General features: G+C 45.9%; 1 protein-coding gene across 8 annotated transcripts in view; it reads left to right on the forward strand.

The window, feature by feature from the left end:
• Window positions 1-24,279, forward strand: part of Clpb (ClpB caseinolytic peptidase B) — a 131,865-nt gene that overhangs the window by 65,451 nt on the left and 42,135 nt on the right. For 7 of the 8 annotated variants that reach the window (XM_006507488.4, NM_001363991.1, NM_009191.4 and 4 more), the window contains one exon: window positions 22,188-22,285. The exons of the other annotated variant lie outside the window; for it this stretch is intronic. In XM_006507488.4, the coding sequence (XP_006507551.1) occupies window positions 22,188-22,285 (98 nt within the window). The remainder of the gene's footprint in view (window positions 1-22,187; window positions 22,286-24,279) is intronic. 8 annotated transcript variants of the gene reach the window in all.

Consider the following 24,279-nt stretch of genomic DNA (forward strand, 5'->3'; position numbering starts at 1 on the left):
CACTTTCTTATTCTAGACCAAGACAGCTTCTCAGACTTTTTCCACCCCTCAGATCCCTTGCCGGCTCCCAAGCTGTTGTAATATTTCACAAAGAAGATGCACTGTAGTTAGAAGGGAGCTTCCTCATTCTACCTGTGTCTCCTCCTGTCTGCCTGCCCTGTGCCCTTCCCAGAATGTCACCTTCTATTCTCCAGCAATGACAGCAGTTCCTGAGACCAGCCTAGGGCTCTGGTTCCTCCTTCCTGCCGCTTTCTCAAGGACTCTGTTACACACATACACAGTCCAGCCTTTCTCTCCTGTATTACTTTCTCCTTCCATAGATTCTCATTCTCATGAGTTTGATAGTGTACCTTCACCTCATGCATTTAGAAACAACAGCAACAAACAGCCTCGTAGCCAACTCTAGAACTCACCCCATTTCTTGCATGTCTTAATAACTAAAATTCCAAGGAAATGATTGCCACCCCTCACACTGCTTCCTCAGCTTCTCCTGTTACCCTCAGTAGGGCCAGCATCACCGTGAGTGTCAGACCCTAAAACCTAGATCATCCTTGAATTCTTTTCTCTCCCACTCCATGGACATCCCTCTCCTGGGCTGCCCTCAGAAGAATGTTCTCTCTGTTCTGCTCCTCCTGGTCCTCTTAAGGCTTTCACCAATGAGCAATCAAAGAGCTCTTTGTAAAATAGGCCACACCCCAGCTGCTGCTGCTGCTGCTGCTGCTGCTGCACTCCGGAGACAGGCAGGTGGATTTGAGTTTGAGGCCAACCTGGTTACAGAGCAAATTCTGGAACAGCCAGGGTTGTTAAACAGAGAAACCTTGTCTCAAATAGCAAAATAGGAACAAACAAAAAAGTTTCCTACTTAAAACCTTTGACCTCAGTATTGAAGCAGCACCACAGGCCAGATTCCTTCCCAGAGCCCTAAATGGCTTACCATCCAGACTCCTGCAGTTGGGGGGGGTGGGGGCAGGGAGGAGGAGGAGGTTCTCAAACTAAGGCAGAGCATCCCTCACTATCTATGAAAGGTTCGTCTCTGTTTGAATCTCTAATTTACCACAAACCATTATTTTCTATACTAGATTTTAGCCAAAATTTGGCTGAGAAACAATACTTTCTTAAGTACAATCAAAATGAATTATTAGAAAAGGGGATTTTTCAAAGGAAATGCTATCTATATGCCCAAATTTGTTAGTAGTTTCCATAGACATAAAGTGACGTGCAAGTCACTATGGAAGTGTCTGATAGAGGACAGGTAGTGAGGCTCTCTGACTGGCACTCGTTCACAAGATCTCCATTAATCATCACTGCTGTGCTGGTCCTCTGGGCAGACAGAGGAGACAGAGGAGTAGAAGATAAGATCGCCTCTGCCCGCAAGTTCAGCACACACACAGTCATAATGCATGGCAGGTGGTCAGAGGCTGCAGGCATCAGGAACTGTGACCCACCCCTACCCTGCCACTCTCATCTTTGGAATCACTCTCTGGCATCACTTTTTCATCTATACAATGAGGAGACCTTGTTGATGACAAAAAAGCTTCTCTTTTGCTTTATGCTAGCAGCTATCTAAGGGAAGTACTGAGAAGAGATTGCTAATGGGCACAAGGTTTGCATGAGAATGTTCTGAAGTAGATTATGTGAGGGTTGTATGGTACTGTCTGTATGCTAAAAAGCATTAAATTGTATACTTTGGGTAAACTTTATGGCATGTAAATTATATTTGAATAAAGCTGTTGAAAAGAAAATATTCCATGCCATTCCAGACTGAAAAATACTGTCTTGAATGGGTGACTGGTTGCTTGGATGCAAGTCAGAAAGCCAGGAGAACTTGGATCAGATGAGATGAGCTGTCAGTGGCATCAGTCAGTGTCCTCTTTTTCAAGAGTGCTGTTGAGAGCCTGGAGAAATGGCTCTCCACCTAAGAATACGCGCTGCTCTTGGAGAACTGAGCTCCTGCCCACACACAGTCTGGGCTGCCCACAGCTACCTATGACTCCAGCTCCAGGGCACCCAACATTCTCTTCTGACCTCTGCAGTCACCTATAAATATGTGATATACACACACAAATAGTTTTTTTTTTGTTTTTGTTTTTAAAGAATGGTGGTAAAAATTTGTCTGTAAACATTCTCTTAATGATATTTTGATCCATTTAATCTTATTACCTTTTTTAATATTTTAATTTTGTTTTATGTACATTGGTGTGAGGTTATCAGATCCTCTGGAACTGAAGTTACAGACAGTTGAGAGCTGTCATATGGGTACTGGGAATAGAACCCAGGTCCTGGAAGAACAGCTAGTGAGCTGACTTAACCACTGAGCCATCTCTCCAGTCCCTCGTCTTATTATCTTAACAAATATTTATTACATACTCCATCCCTTGCAAAGCTTAAAGTATCTCAGAATAGAAACATCAGACAAATAATTAAGTTATTAGATAATAATACAAGTACTGTTACAGAAGAGAAGATACTGTGAGAGGATAATGGAGACTAATCTAGTCCAGGAGAGCTGAGGGTAGTCTTCTGAGCAAATCCATTTCTGCCAGCAGCTGAAATGCAGATGCTAGGCCATCATCTAACCTAAGACAGCCTTTGGAGAGAGATGGCCGTTAGTCACCCTTAGGCACCTGCAGTCTTGGGTCCAACGATGCTAGGAAGTAGGAATGTTCTATGGCAGTGGGTCTCAACCTTCCTAATGCTGCAACCCTTTAGTACAATTCCTCATACTGTGCTGACCCCCTCAAGCATAAAAATATTTTGTTGTGACTTTTTAAGTTTAATTTTTCTGCTGTTATGGATCATAATGTGAATATCTGATATGCAGGATATCTGATATGCGCCCCCCAGAGGGGTTGAGAACCACTGTTCTGTGGTATTGTCATTATAATCCACACCTTAGATCAGGTGTGATGTAGGCCCACCATGATCCAGAGATCTGTGCTCAGCACTCATCCAGCTCAGAATGAAGCGTCCCTTGCTCATCCCCAGGATGAGGTACTTCTAAACCCCCATGCCTGTGTAATCAGTGAGTGATTAGAGACGAGAGCCCGGTCACTATGCTTTCCAGAATCACCTGCCATCCAGGCACACACATTTCATCAAGGCTTTAATGGGCTCCAAGCAGTCCTCAGATGAGCCTGGCTGGCATCCGGTGTGAGCTCATCACCACCAACAGTAGCAGCCTGGAAGCCCAGGCTCCCTTGGGTAAAGGAGAGGTCAGCATTGGCTAGGCAGGTCATTCTGTATTCCACCTGCACTGTACCTGGAAACAGCTAAATAGGACTCAACTCCAGGCCAGCTGTCCTATGCCAACTTATTCATAGCCCTCTAAGGCATGGATCTTAGACTGGAAAAGAGACTCTGCTTTAGGAAAGGACAGTAGCAACCTGAAGGTCAGGGCCTACAGAATTCCAGCCAAAGGTCAGCCTGTAAATGAATCAGAACCAAGATTCCCTCCCCCAAAAGGAGTTTGATTCTAGCCTTTTTGAATTGCATGTGGGATGAATTCTTTTTATTATAACAGAAGGGAGCTTGCTGTTAAGAAAGCTTTCAGAGACCCTCCCCCCAGCCCCCTTTGAACTAATAGATCCCTGAGTGGTAGGAAGTGCTGACTGGGCATTGGGGCCTGACACTTGCATCATTCTGACACTGACCCTATCTGACTTGAGTCTTTTCCTATCAGTTTACTCACCCTAAAATAAGTTAGCCTGTGATACCCAAACCTTCCATTATGATGTTTTGTGACATTGAATGAACAGTTGCCTTGTGATTTACCCAAGAGCATACAAATCTAAATTTTCATATGTATTCAGCAGCTACTAACTCTTTTTCTGCAAATGATCACCACCATCTCTGCTCTAGGCTTCTCTGTGTGCTCTTAAAACATCCTGTCTAATTTTCTTACTGCCCTTATTCAGGACTGAACCACATTCTCAGAAGGCAGAGTAAGGGCTGGGTGCCTATCTTCCCAGCATCTCACACTGCTCTCAGCACGTGACAATAAGTGTTTATTGACTAAGTTAATCTCTCAGTGGGCACAGGCAATATAGGGAATAAAAGATGAGCTATAGGCCTTCTCTTGTCTTCCTTCTTGGTAATTGGTGGCAGAAGACCCACACTAGCCTTAGAGCAGGCATTGAGGATTAGGTGGAACTGCAGGCCCAGGCCCCTCAGAATTCAGGCAGGCGAAGGGAAAGAACAAAGCTACTCTGTGAAGTGGAAACAAAGTGAGCCCTGAACCTGCATGCTATGCAGAGATTATAGGAAGGAAAATGGCCACCCACTGGACTATGAAGGAGACTTGAGTGAGGAAAGAAAGCCTTTGGGATGAAACAAACAGGATAGATTTGTAATCAAAATAACTTTTAAGTTATTGGGGGAGGCGGGTGTGTGAGACCATAATTTTTATTTTTAAAAAGATATAAAGATTCATGCAGTGCTTTAGGAGAGTGGGGTATCTATGGGGAGATACACAGCAAAGAGGGGTTCCTGCCACATCTCTTGTCCTCCTCAGAGGCAGGCCTTGTGACTTTTCTTATGATCCTCCTTACGGCTTCTGTTAGCAGTTAGTACAGTGGGGAGTGGTGGGGGACACAAGAATGTGTTACCATGCAGTTTAGGGGTAAGTCTGCAGTGTGTCTCATTATGGTAAACCATGGTGCTTTCAGAGAACGCTTCGCTTTGGAGACTAAGTAATACTGAACCTGTTCACCATGTCCAGTTTCTAGAGGCCTTCGTTCCATGCCTTGCAGCCCCACCCATCCTCAGAGCAAGCAATGACCAGTCAAGTCTCCTTCCTCTTTCATCACCTGACACTCTTTTCCCTTCCTGCTCCCTTTATAAAGACCCTGTGTTATGTTGGGCCGATCTGAATAACCCAGGGAGTCTCAGAGTCAGCTGGTAAGCAACCTTAATTGTCTCTTCACACGCCCGTTGTCTCCAGGACATTTTCACAGGCTCCCAAGACTTGGGAACATCTTTGTGGGCATACTCTACCTAGAACACACTCAGAGATGTTTGATGCATGCCTTTATACTCTTGTTTTTGAACAGTTACTATTGGCACATAGCACAACTTAGAGTTTTCAGTAAGGAAGTCTTACTCCCACACCAATTCTAACCACAATTTCATCCGTTCTCTCTGATTTTTTTTTTACCTCCTTCCAATTAATCATCAGAGACACTTTCAATCCCAAGAAAATACCTGCTTTATCAAACTTTACCCTTGAACCTGACATTCCCCTTGCCAAAACCAGTCTAAATGACACACTTGCAAGGTGGATATTTTCTGTATTTTCTAGCCCCAACATTCATCCACAGTGACCAGTTGGCATGTGGTATTCTGTGGTATGCAAAACCCCTTCCCCACATCTATCTATCTATCTATCTATCTATCTATCTATCTATCTATCTATCTATCGTCAGAGTGTACTCACAGATGCACACTGTTTCAATGCTTGCAATTCATTACCATCCTTAATTATGTTAGTGCTGAGATGGCCTCTGATTTTACCAGGGTGTAATATTCTTCTGTCTCTTTCTTGCTTTACTGTTCTTCTCCCCACCCCCACCGCTGGGGGGTTGGCGTTCAGAGGAATGTTTGGGGTTCTTAAGATTTTGGTTTTTTAAATTTTGTTTTGTTTTTGTTTTTCATGACAGGGTTTCTCTATGATAGTTCCTGGCTATCCTGGAACTCCATCTGTAGACCAGGCTGGCCTCAAACTCAGAGATCCACCTGCCTCTGCCTCCTGAGCACTGGGACTAACATGTGCCACCGTGTATCCTTGTATTCTTTTAACATTTTCTTATTTCTGGAATGGTTCAGGCTTATCATGTGCCCGCCTTATTTCTGCCTTGGCATTCTAAAAGTGTTAGGACTTTTTAGTGAACACTTATCTTAGAGACTGAAATCTAGTACTGGGTTTCTTTTCTTCTTCCTTTTGCAGTTTTTGTGGTTTTTACTTTAAAAAAAAAAAAAAAAGATGCCTGCAGCCTGCACGCTGTTTGTTCCTTCGCTGTGCAGCCGGTGTTGGGACCGGTGGCACTAATGGCCAGCTGCACTGCTCTTTTACTCAGGTGCTGCAGGTTAGGAGGAAACAAGGAGCAGCAGCACGTAAGCTGTGCAGCTCAGCGGCCGCACGGCAGCTCTTTGACCTCGCGGCCCAGGGTCTTAGTTACCTTTCTATTGCCGTGGCAAAATACTGTGAGCAAGGCATTTTATACGAGAAAATGTTGCATTTGGAGCTCATAGTTGCAAGTTAGAACCCATGACCACCATGGTAGGGAGCGTGGCAACAGAAATGCAGGCATGGTGCTCTGGAGCAGTAGCTGAGAGCTCACATCTCCATCTGCAAGCACAAGACTTGTGGGTTTGGGGGGTTGTTGTTGTTGTTGTTTTATGACCTTATTCTGCACCAGAGATCAGAGTACAGCCATGGCTCCACAAAGGAAATGACAGCTACCTTACAGGCAGCCAGGAGGAAGAAGGCCTGGGTTTGCTTTCTGTCCTTTCTGTTGACAGCCAACATTTTTGTGTTTCTGTTGGGGTGTTGGGGAGGATGTGTGAGTGTGTGTGTATGTGAAGGGCAGAGGTTGACAGCAGGTGTTTTCCACAATCATTCTCCTCCTGACTGCTTTGAAACAGGACCTCATGTTGAACTAGGAGCTCACTGATTGCCTAGACTGACGGGCCACCAAGCTAAAGGAATCTCCTTGTCTCTGTCCCCAACACTGGGGTTCCAAATGTGCCACTGTGCTCCACTTTTATATGGGGTCTGAGGATCCAAGCTGAAGTCCTCTCGCTTACCTGGCAGGTACTTTACAGACAGCGTCTCCTCCGCCCCAGTTAGTTACATTTTAGACAGAAGAGCATACATGTCTACAGAATTATGAATGTTAACCTGTACACATGCGTAGTGTGGAACTCCTAAGAACAGCAGTGACTCCAGTTTCAGTTGATCCCTTGGGAGATCTGTGATTCCCACGTGTTATCTTTGCATGCACACTGAGCTCCGAAGCTGTGTAAGTTCATGTTCGCCCCTTTGGTGTATTCATTATTCATTTGGAATGCAATGGGTTGATATTTCAATTTGTTTTCCACTGTAGGGTTTTTCCTCGCTACTTAACCTATTGGCACAAGTTTGCAATTTAAATATGTAGAGCATTAGCTTGTATCTAAAATTCAAAACTGTAAAAGGGAGGCTGGGGATGTATTTAATTGGTAGAGTGCTCACCCAGCATTCATAAGACCTTGGATTCAATCCTCAGCACCACAACAATCCAGGCGTGATAGTAAAAGCTGTAATCCCAGTACTTAGGAAATAGAGGGTGAGTTTTGTTTGTTTACGTGTGTACACACTTGGCGTGTGGTGTGTGTACAGGTACATGTATGGGGATTTTCTGTATCCATACATGTGGAAGCCAGAGGATCACCTTGGGGTTTTGCTACTCAAGAAAGCCAACCTCCCTTGAAAGAGGATTTCTCAATGACCTGAAGCCCAGCAATTAGCTAGACTGACTGATCAGCAAGCAAGCCTCCTCCATCCCAACCTGCACTCCATCACTAGGACCACAGGCACATGCTCCCACAAGGGTCCCAGAGATCAAACTCAGGTTCCCATGCTTGCAAAGCAACTGCTTTACCAATGAAGCCATTTCCCCAACCCCAACAGTCATGTTTTCTAATTTTGCTTCACTTCCCATGTAAGAACTAGTACTGTATGATCCTGGGAAGCATTTCATATAGATCTGCCTTCCTCTTTATAGCTGCACAGTATTCTGTTCCTGACCAACACATGTACGTGAAGGTTTTTGAATATTTTGTAATCATAAACAGAGCAACTATATAATGACCTGTTGTACATTTTATTATTACTGCCTGTGTGTCTGCTGTAATATCCTGTAGGTAGCAGGCTTAGGTAGGAGGGCAAATGCACATGTCCTTTTGGTTATGTATTGGATGTTTTTCTTCCACAGAGCCTGTACTGCCTTCTACTCCCACTGTCCTACATAAGAGTGTCTGCTTCCAGCCCCTGAAAGACTGGATTGTCAAACTCTGAGAATTTTTGTCAGTCTTAGAAGGAAAGTAGTATCTATGTTACTTAGAGTTTTTAGTTTGGTTCTCTTATTACAAATGGATTTGAACATCATTTCATAGATTTAAGAACCATTTTGATCTTCTTTTGGGAACTATCTGTTCATAGCGTGGCCATTTCTTACCATGCTGTACCAGTTGGCCTGACACTCACTATATAACCAGGATTAGTTTCAAACTCATAGTAATTCTCCTGTCTCGGCCTTCTGAGTGCTGGGATCATGGTAGACACCAAAATACCCTGCTGTCTTTTAATTTTTTTCAATTAATTAATTAAATTTTAACTTATTCACTTTGCATCCTGCTCACTGCCCCCTCCCGGTCACCCCCTCCCACAGACCTTCTCCATGCCCCCTCCCCTTCTATCCTCCTCCATCCAATCCTCTGAGCAGGTAGGGAACCCCCCTGAGTATCCCCCAACCCTGGTACTTAAAAGTCTGTGAGAGGCTAGGTGCTTCCTCTCCCACTGAGGCCAGACAAGGCAGCCCAGCTAGGAGAACATATCCCTCATAGAGGCAGCAGCTTTTGGAATAGCCCCTGTTCCAGTTGTTCAGGACCCTCATGAAGACAGAGCTGTACATCTACTATATGTGTGCTGGGAGGCTTAGGTCCAGCCTGTATTTGTTCTGTGGTTGGTGGTTCAGTCTCTGAGAGCCCCAAGGGTCCAGGCTAGTTAACTCTGTTGGTCTTCCTATGGAGTTCCTATTCCCTTCAGGCCCCAATTCTTCCATAAGAGTTCCCCAGCTCTATCCACTCTTTGGCCGTGGGTGTCCTTATCTGTCTGAGTCAACTATTGGGTGGAGCCCAGCATGCCCCTGTCTGCAAGCATAACAGAGTATCATTAATAATATCAGGGGTTGGTGCTTGCCCATGGAATGGGTCTCAGGTTTGGCTGGTTGATCATTCCCTCAGCTCTGCTCCATCCCTCATGCCTGCATTTCTTGTAGGCAGAATAAATTTCGAGTTGAAAGTTTTCTGAGTAACTTGGTGTCTCTATCGCTCCACTGGGGTTCTGCCTGTAAACAGGAGGTGGCCTCTTCAGGTTCCATATCCCCGGTGTAGTGAGTCACAGCTAAGATCACCCCCATTAATTCTTGAGTGCCTCCCTTATCCCAGGTTCTGGAGATGCCCCCTACCTCCCCACCCCTGTCAGTTGCATATTTCCATTCATTCTCCTGGCCATTATTTATCTGTATGTGCTTGGCTGCTCAGTGAAGCTAGAAGGTGTCATTTTTAATTTGTCCTTTATTCGGTGCCACAAATCTGGTGCATCATGCAGTCTCAATTGTGAGGCAGACTTGGTAAAGTTCTCAGAACTCATTAGAGAAAAGCACTTTTTTGTTTTGCTGGGAATTGAACTCAGAACCTCTGAGCCATCTCTCCAACCCCCCAATCAATCTTTTGAAGAAAACTGCAAATAGAGCTCTGAGATGGTGTATGATTCTGCTTGTTAGTTGTTGTTTTGTTTTGTTTGTTTGTTTGGGGGGGGTTGTTTTCGAGACAGGGTTTCTCTGTGTAGCCCTGGCTGTCCTGGAACTCACTCTGTAGACCAGGCTGGCCTTGAACTCAGAAATCCACCTGCCTCTGCCTCCCAAGTGCTGGGTTTAAAGGCGTGCTCCACCACTGCCCGGCTGAGAAAAGCACTTTTGAGAAAAATAATATAACCCATGGAAGGAGTTCCATCAAAGTGGTCCTGCTGATGTCTGCACCTGTTCTCCACCCTCCTGTCTCTCCTCCCCTCTCTCCCCCTGAGCTCCTGTGTTTATTTGTGAACAACTGACAACTGCTGAGGATAAAGGAAGGGAGCATAAACTGAAAGAGTTGTTGGCAGCAGCCTCTATGTTGGAAAAATGCAGCAGTTTTATGAGGAAGATGAGTAATTCCTTCAGTCTTGATGGGAGGCTTAGAACATTTGATACTACACCTCTTCCGCATTTGTGACTCTTCATACTGATAAGTTAATAAGAAAAATCCCACACAGCTATTTCTACACTGTTTGCAAAGTCAAGCTCCTGTCTTCCTAAAGTGTAGAACAGAAGTGTGCCTTCATCTGGAGGCTCACTCACTGCTGTTTTGTTTGTTTTCTTTTGGGGGTGTAACTTGGTTGTTGTTTGAGACAATGTATTGTTGTCAAACCCAGGTGGGTTCAGACTTACAACAACAGTCCTGCCTCAGTCTTCCCAGTGTTAAGATGATAGCCATAAGCCCCCACAGCCAGCTTCAGCCATTGTCCTAACTGCTGATAGTTGTCAAAGCAGAAGTCTAGACTGACTTTTTGGGCACAGACTTGAGTGGAAACCTTCTCTTGATAAGTTGTCTTTGCTGCTGTGGACATTCAACTGGGATTGGTCAGCAGATGCTTAAACATCTGGTCAACTGTGCCCTTTGGGGTGGAGCACTGTTTTATAGACAACCCATCAAGATTGATTGGCCTTCTAACTGAATTAGCCAGATGTGTGGGCATTGTGTGCCCTTTCCTCAGCCTCCTCCAATGTTGTTAGATGGAAGCAGACATGTGATTAGCATGTTTGAAGATGCTGTGGTCTTAGTTCATGAACAAAAGCTGCTGCCTCCTGCAGACTGTGGCTCTGCCCCAGACGTCAGCAGTATAATTACAACTGCTGAATTTAGCCTAGACCTGAGCTTGGCTTCCTCAGTCTCAGCTGTCCTTGGCAAGAGGGGGAGGGAAGGGGAGGGGACTCAAGGCTCTTGTGTAGTCTGCTCTGAGCTCTGCTGTATCCAGAACCTGCTGACACCTTTAGAGGAAGTATGCTGGATTATGGGGAGGAGGAGGAATAGGGCTACTCTGAAACCCACAACTTCAGAAAACTTGCCCCAAATAAAAGAATGAGCTGGGCTTCTGGCCCCTGGTGCCATTGTGTGCTAGTGAAAGCTTTATCTGCATGTACAGAGAGAGCCTCACAGGTTTGCCGTGAGCAGAGTCTGAGGCAGGCTGCTTTCCTTTGCCTTGGCTGACTCCATATGTGCCATGGGTTTGGCCGCTCATTTCTTTGGTTGTGCACCTCCTTTCCTGACCACACTGGCCTATATATTTTTCTCAGCACAGACCAGACATTTTCATGTTGCCAGGAGCTCTGCTGTGTTAGTATTCTGTAAACAACTCATATCTGGTGAGTCCAAACCTGCCCTCCTCCTATTGTCCTCCACACTCCATGTTTGGATGGCATTGTCACCATCCACCAGCTTCAACAGGAAGGCTCTGTAAGGAAGTCTAATGCCTACTACTTCAGTGCTTAACAAGCCCTGTCTGTCTGAGAATTTCCTTTCAGGGCCATCTCTCCACTGTCACCCCCTCCCCCTAGTTCAGACTTTATAACAAGAGCACTATAGCAGCCGTATTGTTGGCCTCCCTTCTTTAGGATCTCCTTCAACCCAGGCTCTGCCCTGCAAAACTGTTTGCTCCCATGCTCTAAAACCTTCAGGGCAACTCAGATGCCTCACCCAGCATCCTTGCACTCTGCAATTCACCATGAGTGTTCTGCCACACTATCTCTAAGAGAAGATGCAGGGATGGTGGTTTGCTTTGAGCCTGGAGCTAGTACCTGCTGGGCCCTAGGAGGCTGCCTGGGAACCAGGAGCTGTCTGCAGGGCCTTGGAACCACTCATGTTCTAGCAGTCTTTCATCTCTATACCTCCTCATTCACTTTTCCCTACTTCTCCTGCTATCCAGATCTGCTTGTCCTTCAAGAGGCAGCTCCTTACATTGTCTCTCGGGTTTTCCCTGGTATGCTTACATGAAGAAATCCATTCCGCACCCTCTGTAAGCTTAAAATGTTCAATAGTTTTAGTGGCAGGTGGTGGTGCATACCTTTAACTTTAGTGCTAGTGCTCTGGAGGCAGAGGCAGGAAGATCTCTGAGTTTGAGGCCTTACTGTCATGTGACAGGGAAGTATGTAGAGCAGACCTTGAGTCTAGTGTACAGAATGAATTCAAGGACAGCCAGGGCGATACAGAGAAACCCTGTCTCAAAAAATAAAAGTACTGGTTTTAAAGATTATATTTGAAAACCAAATCCCCATACACCTCCTCCTTGCACCCCTCCTCTTGGCTCCTCCGATCCTGCTGCCACCCGTAGCACTGGCCAGGTTACTAACCAAGGAAGACCACCCTGTCCCCTGTCTGCCTGCTGTGAAAGTAATATAGCCAGGGGACACTCACCCCAAACCCACACATATTCACAGGGGCACTTGTGTAGGTCAGGTTGCTTTGTAATGGCAATTAAGGAAACCTAACAGCAGCTGTCACTCACTGAAGTCTCACTGCATGCCAAGGCTTTCATCTCTTCTAATACCTAGCTAACTCTAAAAGGTTGAGCCATCATCTACATTTCCCGCGTGTGTAAGAAGGGCACCAGACCACTCGGGAGCTTGCACCAGGTCCATCCTCATAAGTAGCAGGATCATTGTATTATATTTTGATTAAGTTCTCATGAGCCAAATTCCACAGTCAACAGCCCCAGAGTTTCTACGGGGTAAAGTGAGTACCAGAATGTTGGTTGGCTGATGGGTTGGTTGAATGGATCAGTGTTCTTCACTTTGAACTTGCCTTCAGGGTTAAGAGAAACTTGGCTGAGTGTCTGTAGCTTATGCCAAGAAGTATGGATTTTGTCTCATCTCCTAATGCCCAGCTGTACACAGACCTGTTCCCTCCTACTCAGTAACAAACTGCCTGGGACTCTTTCCTGGCTCATATTTACAAGAGAATGTGATAAATTCCGTATTGATCCCTTCTGTTCCACTGTAAATTTTGCAAAAGATGATTAAATAGAGCAATAGAGTCTGCAGGCATTGTGGCTCAATATGTTGTGGACTGGTGTATCGACCTCCTCCATCCAAAGGCAGCCTGCGCCTATCCCTGCTGCCCCAGACCAGTAATTAAAATCCTGTGAGACTGGGATTTAAAATCCAATCATATCCCTGAATCAAGCCTTCTAGCCTCCCCGTGTGACGAGTGCAATAAGGTAACGGCAGGAGCATGTTTATGTCTGTGCTGAAGCAGTCCCCATAGGGTGGGTAAGAAATGGAGAGGTGGGGAGCCCTGCTGGCTAAATCACTTCACCCTGACACCACGGCAACTTGTAAGACAAGCTGCAGGTACACAAACAAGTCCCAGCCAAAGACCACAGCTCAAACTCTAAGAGTAAAACATCAGGCACAAAATTCACCAATCTGGTTTCACTGTATGCTCCTAGTCCCACAGACAAGATGGTTAGTTTCCGTGGGTGATTTGGTCCTGATTAAGCTACTTGGGGAATCTAGCAGCCAGATGTGTGTGAATTTGCAACAGAACTCTTCAACTTAATCTGAACTGAAGCTAGACTTCCTTGTACTGAGTCCTGCAATCAAGGCACAGGCTACTGTAGAAGATAGGGTGCCCACTCTCCACCTTGCAGGATCAGGAGCTCCTTAGGAGCAGAAACATCATCTTACTCACTTCTGTGTCCCTCATACCTACCTAGCACAGTGACAGACATAAAAAGGACTCTCAGAAAGTGCCTTAGAGTGAATGAGTGAATCGTTAATGTTAGTTAGTATTGAAAAGTAGGACCTGGCTGGAGAGGTGGATCAGTACCTGCTGCTCTTGCAGAGAGAAAGACAGGGTTTGAATTCCAACACCCACATGGTGGCTCACAACCATCTGTAACTCCACTTCCAAGAGATCTGACAACCTCTTCTGACCTACATAGGCACCAGGAAAACATGTGGTACATAGACATACATGCAAACAAAATACCCATCTACATAAAATAAAAATCTAAACAAAATAGTAAACTATGACATATCAGTGTACACCTAGCAAGTAGCTGTCCATTCAGGGCATGAGCACTTCTGGTGCTATGGAATTTAGCTAGGCCATATTCTATTCTTCATACTTTCTGATGCGTAGCAGGTCAGCCATGGAATGTAGCCAAGGGTCTTATTATTAGCCTCCCATTTCTGCACTATAGCAAGCATGGTCTCTGAACTCTTTTTTTTTTCCTCCAGATCAAACCACCAAGCAGTTCTTTGAGCCATTTTTCTCCTGTGGCTTCTAAAGCCTTTTCTACACCAGTTGTACTTCCCAGAACAGTCTCTGTGTCTTGTCTCTCTTCCAAAACCTATGACTCCTCGTTTATACTTTACCTCTTTAGTGTCAGTCTTCTGTCGGAAGTATTTGGTACCCTTCCCACCCTAATTACATCTGCAGATTTAGTGAGTTAGCCCAGCCCCGTGATGTCCATAGCAGAAATAAACATGCTGAACACGACTAAACCTGCTTACTGTCACTGGAGACTTTTCTGCTCTGTCTTTTACCCCACCCCCCTTGGGTCTGGGTGCCAATTAGTCCCTGACTGACATTCTATATGTTACTGGCATCCAGCCCACACTCCATTGTGACCACAAGCTTTTCCAGAGACATCCCATCAAATGTCTGATGAAGTCACCCTTTGCCCTAACTACCTGACTGAGCTCACAGGTAATCCCGATGCAGATGAGACCCATCAGATGCCCAGCTGTCACCGCCTCTTTCTAGAGGTTCACAAAGCTCTCTCCTGATAGGTTTGCTTCTGCAAATGAAGCACCCTGTGGAAAGTTTACGATCAGACGATTGCTTTTATCACTCAGAAAAGGAAATGACTCAAAGACTATTTATTTTACTACATTTATTTATTTGCAGTGTGTATGTATGCACATTTGCACACATATATACACATGCCACAACATATTTATGGAGGACAGAGGACAACTTGTGGGAATTAGTTCTCTCCTTCATCATATGAGTCCCTGGGCTCAAACGCTAATAAGCAAGCTTGGTGGCAGGTTCCTTAACCTGCTGAACCCGAGGGCTGAGTTTGCCTTCTGTTCCTCTCAGCTGGGACTGTAGTTTCTCTTCTCCCAGACCAGTGGTGCATAGGGAAGGGGACCAGTTCGTCTCCTCATCCTCTGCCCAATGTTATCAGTTTCTCTCTCATCTGTCGATCTCCTGCTGCTTCCACTGTGTGCCAGTCTTTGGCCTGTTTGTTAAATGGGACTTAATGGAGTTTCTGATGGAGGCCATGAGGAAAGTCTCCCAAACTCCAGAAGACAGTGGAGCCCCTCTGGCTGGCCATGATGCAGGGCAGCGAGGAGAGGTTCTGGGTGATGTCAAGGAAGTTGAGTTATTGTGGTTCACCATTTCCCTAGCCCAGAACAGGAACCCTGAATGGGAAGAAAGGAAATGCTGGGCCATACCAGCATTTCTACAGAAATGTCTGTCCCCAACTCACGTTGAGAAACTCAGCTCTCTTGCTGGGGCCTGAAGCATCTCAGCACATTGGAAGGGAAGGGAAAAAAGATGTCTTTCTGTCTTTGAGTCATCAGGCCTTTGGTGACACTTTTAAAATTTTCAAACATTTATGAAAGAGATTTGAATCCCTATTTTAAATCTTAGCTTCCCTGTTTGCCTCCCATATGACCAGAGGCAAATTATTTCAACTCTGAGCCTGTTTTCTCTTCAAATCATGAATTATTCAGGCACAATACGAGACTGTGTGCCCAGCAAATGTTAGCCCCTGCTCTCACTCTTCCAGAAGACCAGACTGTCTGTAAAGTGGGAGGAAACAATACCTCTTCTGCTTTCTTCACTGAATTGCTAAGGATTAAACCCATGTGTAGCCAGTAGAAAATGCAATATGGAGCACATGCCTTATAAGCTACTCTTGACTAAAGGGTGTGTGTGTGTGTATGTATGTATGTGTGTGTGTGTGTATATATATGTATATATGTGTGTGTGTGTGTGTGTGTGTGTGTGTGTATATACATATATGCCTACCTATAAGAGTTTGCATTGTGTGTGCGCGTTGCAGTGGTCATCGTGTGGTGAATAGGGGGCACTCCAGATGAGGCCTCAGGAGATGGAACTCTCTTGTTCCCCTCACTGTTCCTCCTTTGTCACTCTCAAGTCTCAAAATCCTGCCTCTGTCTGGCCTCAGGAGTTAAGGAGACTGGCTGTGACAAATGATATGTAGCAGGCCACAGGAGAGCAAGAGCCCAGAAAGTAGATTCCTGGCCACTGGCCTTGAAGAATGTAGGACCTTGGTAATCAGGAAGAGCAGGAACAAGGCTCTGGGCTGAAGGAACTGTTCAGATACCATGTCAGAGAGTGGCAGGGAAGGCACATAACTGTCTCACCATCTTTCTGAAAGCTTCCTTGATAGAGAGCTCACTACCAGAAATTCTAGTCTACATGGGCACCCCTAGTCATAGAGGACATCTCTAATCGTCACCAAAACCGCTCACTGAAGATAGTAATGAGACTGCCAACATTGTGAAAGTCAGGACGAAAGGAGCCAGGGGCAGAGGTAAATGTGAAAAGGAAGAGTAGATAAGAAAGCTTTTACAGAGATCACAGTCATGTTTTGTTCAACTGAATTCAAACTTTCTGTCTTACTCAGTCCTCATAAAATCCATAGCAGTTGGCAGTAGTACAGCAGCCACCAGCAGACGTAGCAACCAGCCACAGATGATACTCCTGCTCCAGCTAGTGGGGGGAAGTGCTTCTCCTCTTCTCACTTCTGTGAAGATGGGTCAAGACCAGCCAAGAGTCTAGGGGCTCTTGCTTACATGAACAAGGGCATGATCACACACTTGCCATCAGAAAGGCTCCTCCAGCAGACCGAACAGCTCTCTTCAGTCAGCATCAAAATATAGCTCCTGAGAAGACAGGTTTTCCTGGCAAGTAAGTGCATCTGTGCTGGGCCCTCTCCTGGTGTTAGCAAAGTGGAGGCAGTGTGTAACGATAGCCTTCAGTGGGGGGGATCCTTGCAGGAAGACAGGCTGAAGGCTATGGGAGCACAGATGGTGGTACCCACCTTTTGCTGAGTACTAGCCCATCCTAAAACAGCCTTTGGGAGGGCAGTCAGGAAACCTTTCTGGAAAAGATGACAGATTCAGACTTAGAAGATGGAGTCAGTGGAGCCAGGGGACTCCCTATTCCAGATGCAGGAGAGGGAAATTCTTGGGAATTGGAAGAGCTCATATGAGGGTCTTTCCCATTCAGAGCATGTGTGATTATGTTAAATCAAAGGTGGATTCTAGAGCAAAGAAGAGCTACTCCCTAGGCACCAGTGAACCAGGCCTCTCTCACCAACACCCCTTTCACTATCTTCACCTGGGTGAAGAGATCTCAGCCAGCCACAGCTGTACCAACCAGCACCAGCACCATGCATGACCAACCACCCCTACCCTACTTTCTGGGCCCGATTCCTATTGACAGATCCCCCAGAATCTGAAGGAATTCAAGACAAATGGTTAAGAGGATGGAGTTAATAAAATTTGAAAAATTGAGGCCTGTCACTCCACTAAACTTTTTTCAATACCACTGACAGAAACATATTTCCCCAATGAGTGACCTTCCACAGCTGTAGCGGGCAGGCGCAGCCGCGCTGCCAGGAAGCTGGGCTGCTATTTATCAAATATTATAAGCTGGGACAACTAATCTGGAGCAGGAGAGGAAGGAGGGGTCCTGCACCATACTGCCTAGGGTGCTCCAGGTGTTTGCCCCAGCCCCAGACAGCCAGTGGGAGGTGACGGATGGCCTGCGATTAGCGCTCCCACCTCCTCCCAGCCCTCTCACTTGCTCCCAGAGGCCTGACCCTGTAGACCAGCTGCTTGGCCTGGAGGGGCCCTGGGTGGGAGGCAAGGGGAGGTCAGGCCAGGGCACGGGCCATCCTGATGCTCCCGGAGAGGGCAGCCGGGTGAGGCCCAGCATGGTTATTTATTGGAGTGTAATGGTTTGTGGCCGTTGGTCGTGAAGGTGAAATCGATCAGTGGTAGAAGTCAGGTTCTATCAATTATTAGAGCAATTAGTCAAGTCAGAGGGAGGGTATGAGGCTGGGGGAGTAATATTGGATGGACATTATCCAGGTGCCCCCGCCTCAGCCTTCCTAAAGTGGGGGCACATGTGCTGCCCTGAGGCTCGAGAACCTTGGAGAACCCGACTGGTTTCTCCTGGTGAGTAGCCTGACCCAAGAGTCTTCTGGACTGGAGCCAAGGCCTAGCACTGTAAAGGGAGCCCCTGTGCTGGCTGGCCCAGGTGCAGAGATGTCCCACCTGTCCCCACCCCATGCTTTATAAGAAGTGACATGACTCCTGCTAGAAATTACTCAGTGGCCAATGTTTATGGCACACATTTTTCATTCTGTAAGCAAATATAGATCACTGACAGCACTTGTTTGGAGCAGCTAATCTCACACTCTCTTCTTTCTTCCACTGCCTTCTCACCTACTCTCATCCCCCCCCCCACCCCCGCCTCCAGCCTCCCAGACTCCCACCCACCTACTCCCCCCTGCCTTTCTCTAGTTCTTTCCCCTCCTGGAGATCTCCTAGTCCCCATTGCACAGAGCACATCCTTGATAGCAGAACTCCCCTCCTGGCATCGAGAGACAGGGGAGGCTTCTCCATTACTCCCTTGAGGCTCCTGGGAAGCCGTGCTATAGGGCTGAGAGGAATGCTGTCTGGCACTGGCTCCTCAGACCTTGCCAATCCCATTCAGTACCCAGTACCCAGGAAGCAGGACCATGCTAAGAAAATAAATCCACACGGTCTTGTCCTTCTTGAGTTCTATGGTTGTCTGTCTGCCCATCCTTCAACACAGCGGTCAGCTTCTACCTGTGCTGTCATGTGCTCGTGTCCCCATAGCTCTTGGAGAACCGAATCTATGTTAGACTCAAAGGAGACCTGCTTCTTAAAAACAGAGAAAGACTGGTCACATGACTGAGGTAAGGATTTGAGAAAAGGTCTTAAAAAACTCATGGGCAAGTTATCACAGATTACCACAGAACAGTAAGGAGGGGCTAAAACCACCACAACAAAACAGATGCCCAGCACTCAGGATAACAAGGCTCAATCAAGTTCAAGGATAAGGTGGGCTATGTAATGATTTAAGGTTAGCTGTCTCTAAAAGCCAAAAACAAGATAAGCATTGGGAGAAAGGGCTAGAGAGCTCAAGGGTTAAAAGCAGACGTGCCAGACAGCTCACAACCACTCAATACCAGCTCCCATGCCTCTGACCTCTATAGGCAGCTCCCTCCTTCCCTCCCTACACACACACACATACACATACACACACACACACACACACACACACACACACAGAGTATATAAGGAAGAAACTGTCCATTGGCCTTGCCAGTTCCCGTCCTACACACACAGCAGCTGCTGCTGTGCCACTGCAGTGTCCATGAGTGTCAGCTGATCTAAGAGAAAGAATGAGGCTCCATTTGAGCATCCTAGGTCTTAAAAGACTAGAAACAGTAGTGATGGTAAACATTCACATACTCACTGCACTGAGCTTTGCAGGAGAGGGCAGCCTTATGGGTTGGTGCTGAGGTAGGAAGATCTCTCCTTGCACCTCCGGAGACACTCCCCCTCCCTGGAGGGGTTTCAGCAGCGGCTCACCTAACACCTCTGTTGAGGTGTTAGAGAGTTGAATTTAGGAAAACTGGGACCAGGGTGGACTCCTGGCTCAGAACAATAGGCCTGCAACTAATGGTTGCGCTTGAGTCCAGTTTCCATGTCTGTATTGGAGATTTTGATTCCCCAGGGTTGAAAATGTTAGATGAAAAAAGAAAACCATGCTAAGTGTCAAGCCAAGAACACATGCAGTGTCCAGCAGCCTCTTGTTCCTGTCACTCCAGGGCACCGACTAGAGAGCCGTGAAGCACACAAACCAGACTTGGGCATCATGTTGTGCACAGCTAGTCCCAGTCATCTGAAGCAGGAACGGTAGAGCCTTGGTATTCAAGGCCATTTTGAGAGAGAGTGGGTAGGTGTGGCCACTTAGTAGCCCGTACCTTTTAAGCACCCAGAGAGCTATATGAGGAAGAGTTCAGGATCAGCCTGAGCTATACAGCAAGTCAGTATCTCAAGAAAACAAGACAGAATCTCAGGAAAACAAAAGGCAAACACAAATACAAGAGACTTGTACTGTTTATGAAATAGATAACACATGGTATCTTCACAGAACAGAATATTATCCAGCCATGCTACCACATGAAGGAAGCTTGAAAATATTGTGCCATGAAAGAATCCACACATAATTGGCCACACATCACACAATCCTAGTTATATGAAATACCCACGAAGGGAGAAAGTCAAGCATTGGGGGGAGAAGGGGTTGGTTGTTGGGCTTTCCGTTTTGTCTTGTTCTTTGTTTATTTTGTTGTTTTTGTTTTGTTTTGGGGGAAGTTGATATTTGGTACGGGCTTTCTTCATGGAAACGGGATAAATTAGATATTAGTAATAGTTATACAACCTGAGATTAAACACCAAATGATATGCTTTAAAACAATGGATTTGGGGCAGGGGAGGGTTTGATTCCTAGCATCCATGCTGTGGCTCACAACTCTAGTGGCACCCTCTCCTAGCCTCTTCAAGTACCAGGCACCAGGATCTTAGGGTCCTGGGAATGTCGTTCAGTAGTAGAGCACTTGCCTAGAATGTGTGAGGCCCTACTCCCAGCACTGGTTAAAAAAAAAAAGAGGAGGCAGTAATTTATGGTATATGAATTCTATTAATAAAATAATATTAATATTTATTCCTAATCAAAACCAAAATCATATATAATCTTTGCTGGGGGAGGGGGGAGAAGTTGTTGTAATTATTGTTTTGTTTTTGTTGAGACAGTATCTCAGTGTGTAGCTTTGGGTGCCCTGGATCTTCTGTCTCAGCCACCCAAGTGCTGGCATTAAAGGTATATGCCACCACGCCTGACTTAGTTTTTCTTATTTAAAAGTTCCCAATGCCCCACCTCCTCCCCCGAAACATGCAAGCACTTACTGAATGTTTACTATCATTGCTAAGCTGTGGTATCTGAAGAAGCAGAACTTCACTGGGGAGTTTTATAATGTGAGGCAGATGTGGAAAAACTGGCTTTTGTTCCTGTCCACAGTGATCCGTACCCACGCTAGTGGGTCCTCATTATGCTCTAATGGCAGTGACCACTCTAAACTCCCCCTAACTTATATACATTTCTCTAGTAAGAAAGGAATACAGGAAATGCTGAGTACTTAGTACCACAGCTATAGATGACATTGGAACGTGTGCCTATGAGGCAAGGCCTGCTCGGAGTTTGCAAGATAGCTGGCATTGATTAGGGTTAGGGTTGGGAAGAGAGTTACCCAGAGATGGGCTGTGGGAAGGAGAGTCTGGCAGCACGGAGAGTGAGAAGAATCTTGCCAAGTACACACCGTATACTGGCTGATGTGTGCCAGCATTAGAAGGCAGTCAAGTAGCTCTCAGCCAGCCTTTTTCTCATACCCAAGCTCTTTGTCCTCTGAACACACCCTCTTTATCAGAAAGCAGGGCAAGGTCCTGAGATGCCCATGACTTCCAGAGGACTTGGCTGACTCAGGTTGGCAGGAAAGAGGGAAGAGCTGGGTGTGGTAAGTCACACCTATAACACACACACACACACACACTAAGGAGGCTGACAGAGGAGGCTTGCTTTGAGTTTGAGGCAAGCTTACTCTATATAACAAGTGCCAGGGCTGTATAAGAAGACTGTCTCAAAAGAGACATATAAAAGATAAGGAGAAAAGAACCAGAATAAAACCTTGAAGTTCCTATTCAGGCTGTTCTGTGTTGGAAAGGAACCCTTTTATATGACTCTGTGAATCAGGGTTCCTCTGTATGCAGTTATATTGGAAAATGGGAACATTTCAGTGAATGTATATAAATATATATATGAATGCATGTGCTGGCATTGTGTTGGGTATATGAATTTATGAATTTATTTGCAGGATTTTGTTATGTTTTATATGGGTGTGTGTGTGTGTGTGTGTGTGTGTGTGTGTGTGTATGTGTGTATGTATGTGTGTTGTAGTAGTAATAGTCGTAGTAGTAGAAGGCCCTACTATCTTGATCTTCATTAGGAAGAACCACTTATTCTCTCATTCCAGAGTAACTTGATATGTTTTTCCTGCATTCCTTCTGCAATCTCATAAATGTCCATGGAGATTCATACTGAAATTGAGGTGCCCAAGCCACCTGTAGGTAAACACTGAGGACCCACTAATCATTCATATAACCTCTGACCATTTATCCTTCTTTTTCTGCCAGGAGCCAACCCCCTTCAGAGGAATGAGATGGGACACACACCCCTGGATTATGCCCGGGAAGGGGAGGTTATGAAGCTTCTGAAAACTTCTGAGACCAAGGTGAATAGAGAGGAGGCTGTGGGGACTCCATGCATCATTTAACCTTCTATCCTTTTTTTTTTAATTTGGTCTATGAGTATTTTACCTGTGTGTATGCTATGTACCATATGCATGCAGTGCCCCAAAGAGGCTGCAAAGGGCATTAGATACCCTGGAACCAAAGTTCAGACTATTGGTAGCAGCTATGTGGGTGCTGGGAATAGAAACCAAGTCCCCTGCAAGAACAGCCAATGCTCTTAACTGCTGAGCCATCTCTCCAGCCCCATGACCTTCTACTTTTTCAATTACTTCAGGTTCCACACCTTCTTAGGTGATCTTTTATTTTCTGGCAACTAGTCTTACTACATGGCACTCCAAGCAAATGCAGTTAGCCACAGGATAGATAGTAGGTTCTATGCAGGAATGACCCTGGAATACATGTCAGTCTTTATCCTTTGTTCTTTTTCTAGCCTGCAGATAAGCTGAAGTGCCTTAAGATAACCCAAGTGCTAGGATTGCATGCATGCATCACCAAGCCAACCCTTGATTATTGTCTATCTGAATTTGCACTTACCCCTGGCCTTACCAAGAACAAAGTTTCCGGTCATGACTGTGGAGAAGGAGAGGCCCAAGCCATTTGTAAATTAACTTTTTTTTTTTTTTCTGGTTTCTTGAGAGAGTTTCTCTGTGTATCCCTGGCTATCCTGCAACTCACTCTGTAGACAAGAATAGCCTCAGATTCACAGAGATCTACCTGCCTCTGCCTCCCAATTGCTAGAATTAAAGGTGTGCATCACCACTGCCTAGCTGTCATGTTCATTTTTAAGGTGATGGCCTCCCAGCTTTTTTTCAGCAGAAGTTACCAGCCAAATGAAGTTTTGAGTTCCTTAGGCCTCACATACCCTACAGCCTCCAACAACATCCTTTCTCATCATAGCTCCTTCACCACATGCCAGAGCCTGGCACACAATCTAAGTAAGAGATGCTTCCATCCTAATGCTATTTTCTCAACCAAACTTTCAAACTCCCTAAAAAATACGACTAAGGCCCTTACCTTCTGCAGCAACAGAACTTAGCATTTAGGCACATTTGGGTAGAATCCAAGAGCCAGAGTCAGAAATCTCAGACATGGCAGGAACCTAGACAGTCATCAGATCTGTGATGGGAAATCTTAGGAAAGCAAGACAAATGAGTCAGAGGGAAGTGGCCCTGATCTGGTTGAAGGGAAGATGGTCCCAAGTCTCACCCATGCATCACACACACTCTTCCGTCCTGCCAGCTGCAGAAAGGGCGCTGTCATAGAATGAGTATAAATTTCTGAAGCATGAATCTGCTGGCTTGTTTTACTCCTGTAGATACTGGAGCCAGGGTTATGATGTGACATGCTGTAGGTCCCACATTGAGTTTGCATCAAAACTGAAACTAATGTGCTTGACCACAAGGCAGGACCTGGCCTGGAATCCAGGCTTCTGATCCCTTGTCTTTGCTCTTTCTAACACTGAGGTCTTGTCCAAAGAGATAATCCAGTGTGACAAGTCCAGCCTACTGGCAGATCCTCTGCCTGTCTGAGACCAAGGGCTTGGGTTCTTATCCCGGCTCTGTCACTCTGCCTGTGTGACCTTGGGACAAGTGCTTTCCTCACTGAAACCTCTATGGAGCTCCAGGAGAGAACACTGAACTGCAGAGTCCTAAGACTCAGCTGGCCATATGAGTGCACATCCATCAGGGTAAGCTGGACTGTGCTGCTTGTAATCATCCAAAATGTCAGTGCTTTCAACAACAAAGGCTTGCTTTGCCTTTTGCTGATGTGCAGTGTTGCTCGGGGATAGGGGTAGCTCTGCTCAACAAGGGCACTCAGACCCCACCTTTAGAGCACACTGTCCCTCCCCCTACCTCAGCCCCATTTGCTGGTTGCTTACTAGAGGGAAAGCATCCTCTGTTGAGAGCTGACAAGGTAAGCACTCACCTCCCAAGCCCGGTAACCTGAATTGGATCTCTAAAGCCCACGTTAAGGT

This window comes from Mus musculus, chromosome 7 (assembly GCF_000001635.26).
Source record: "Mus musculus strain C57BL/6J chromosome 7, GRCm38.p6 C57BL/6J".
In the NCBI taxonomy this organism is placed as follows: domain Eukaryota; kingdom Metazoa; phylum Chordata; class Mammalia; order Rodentia; family Muridae; genus Mus; species Mus musculus.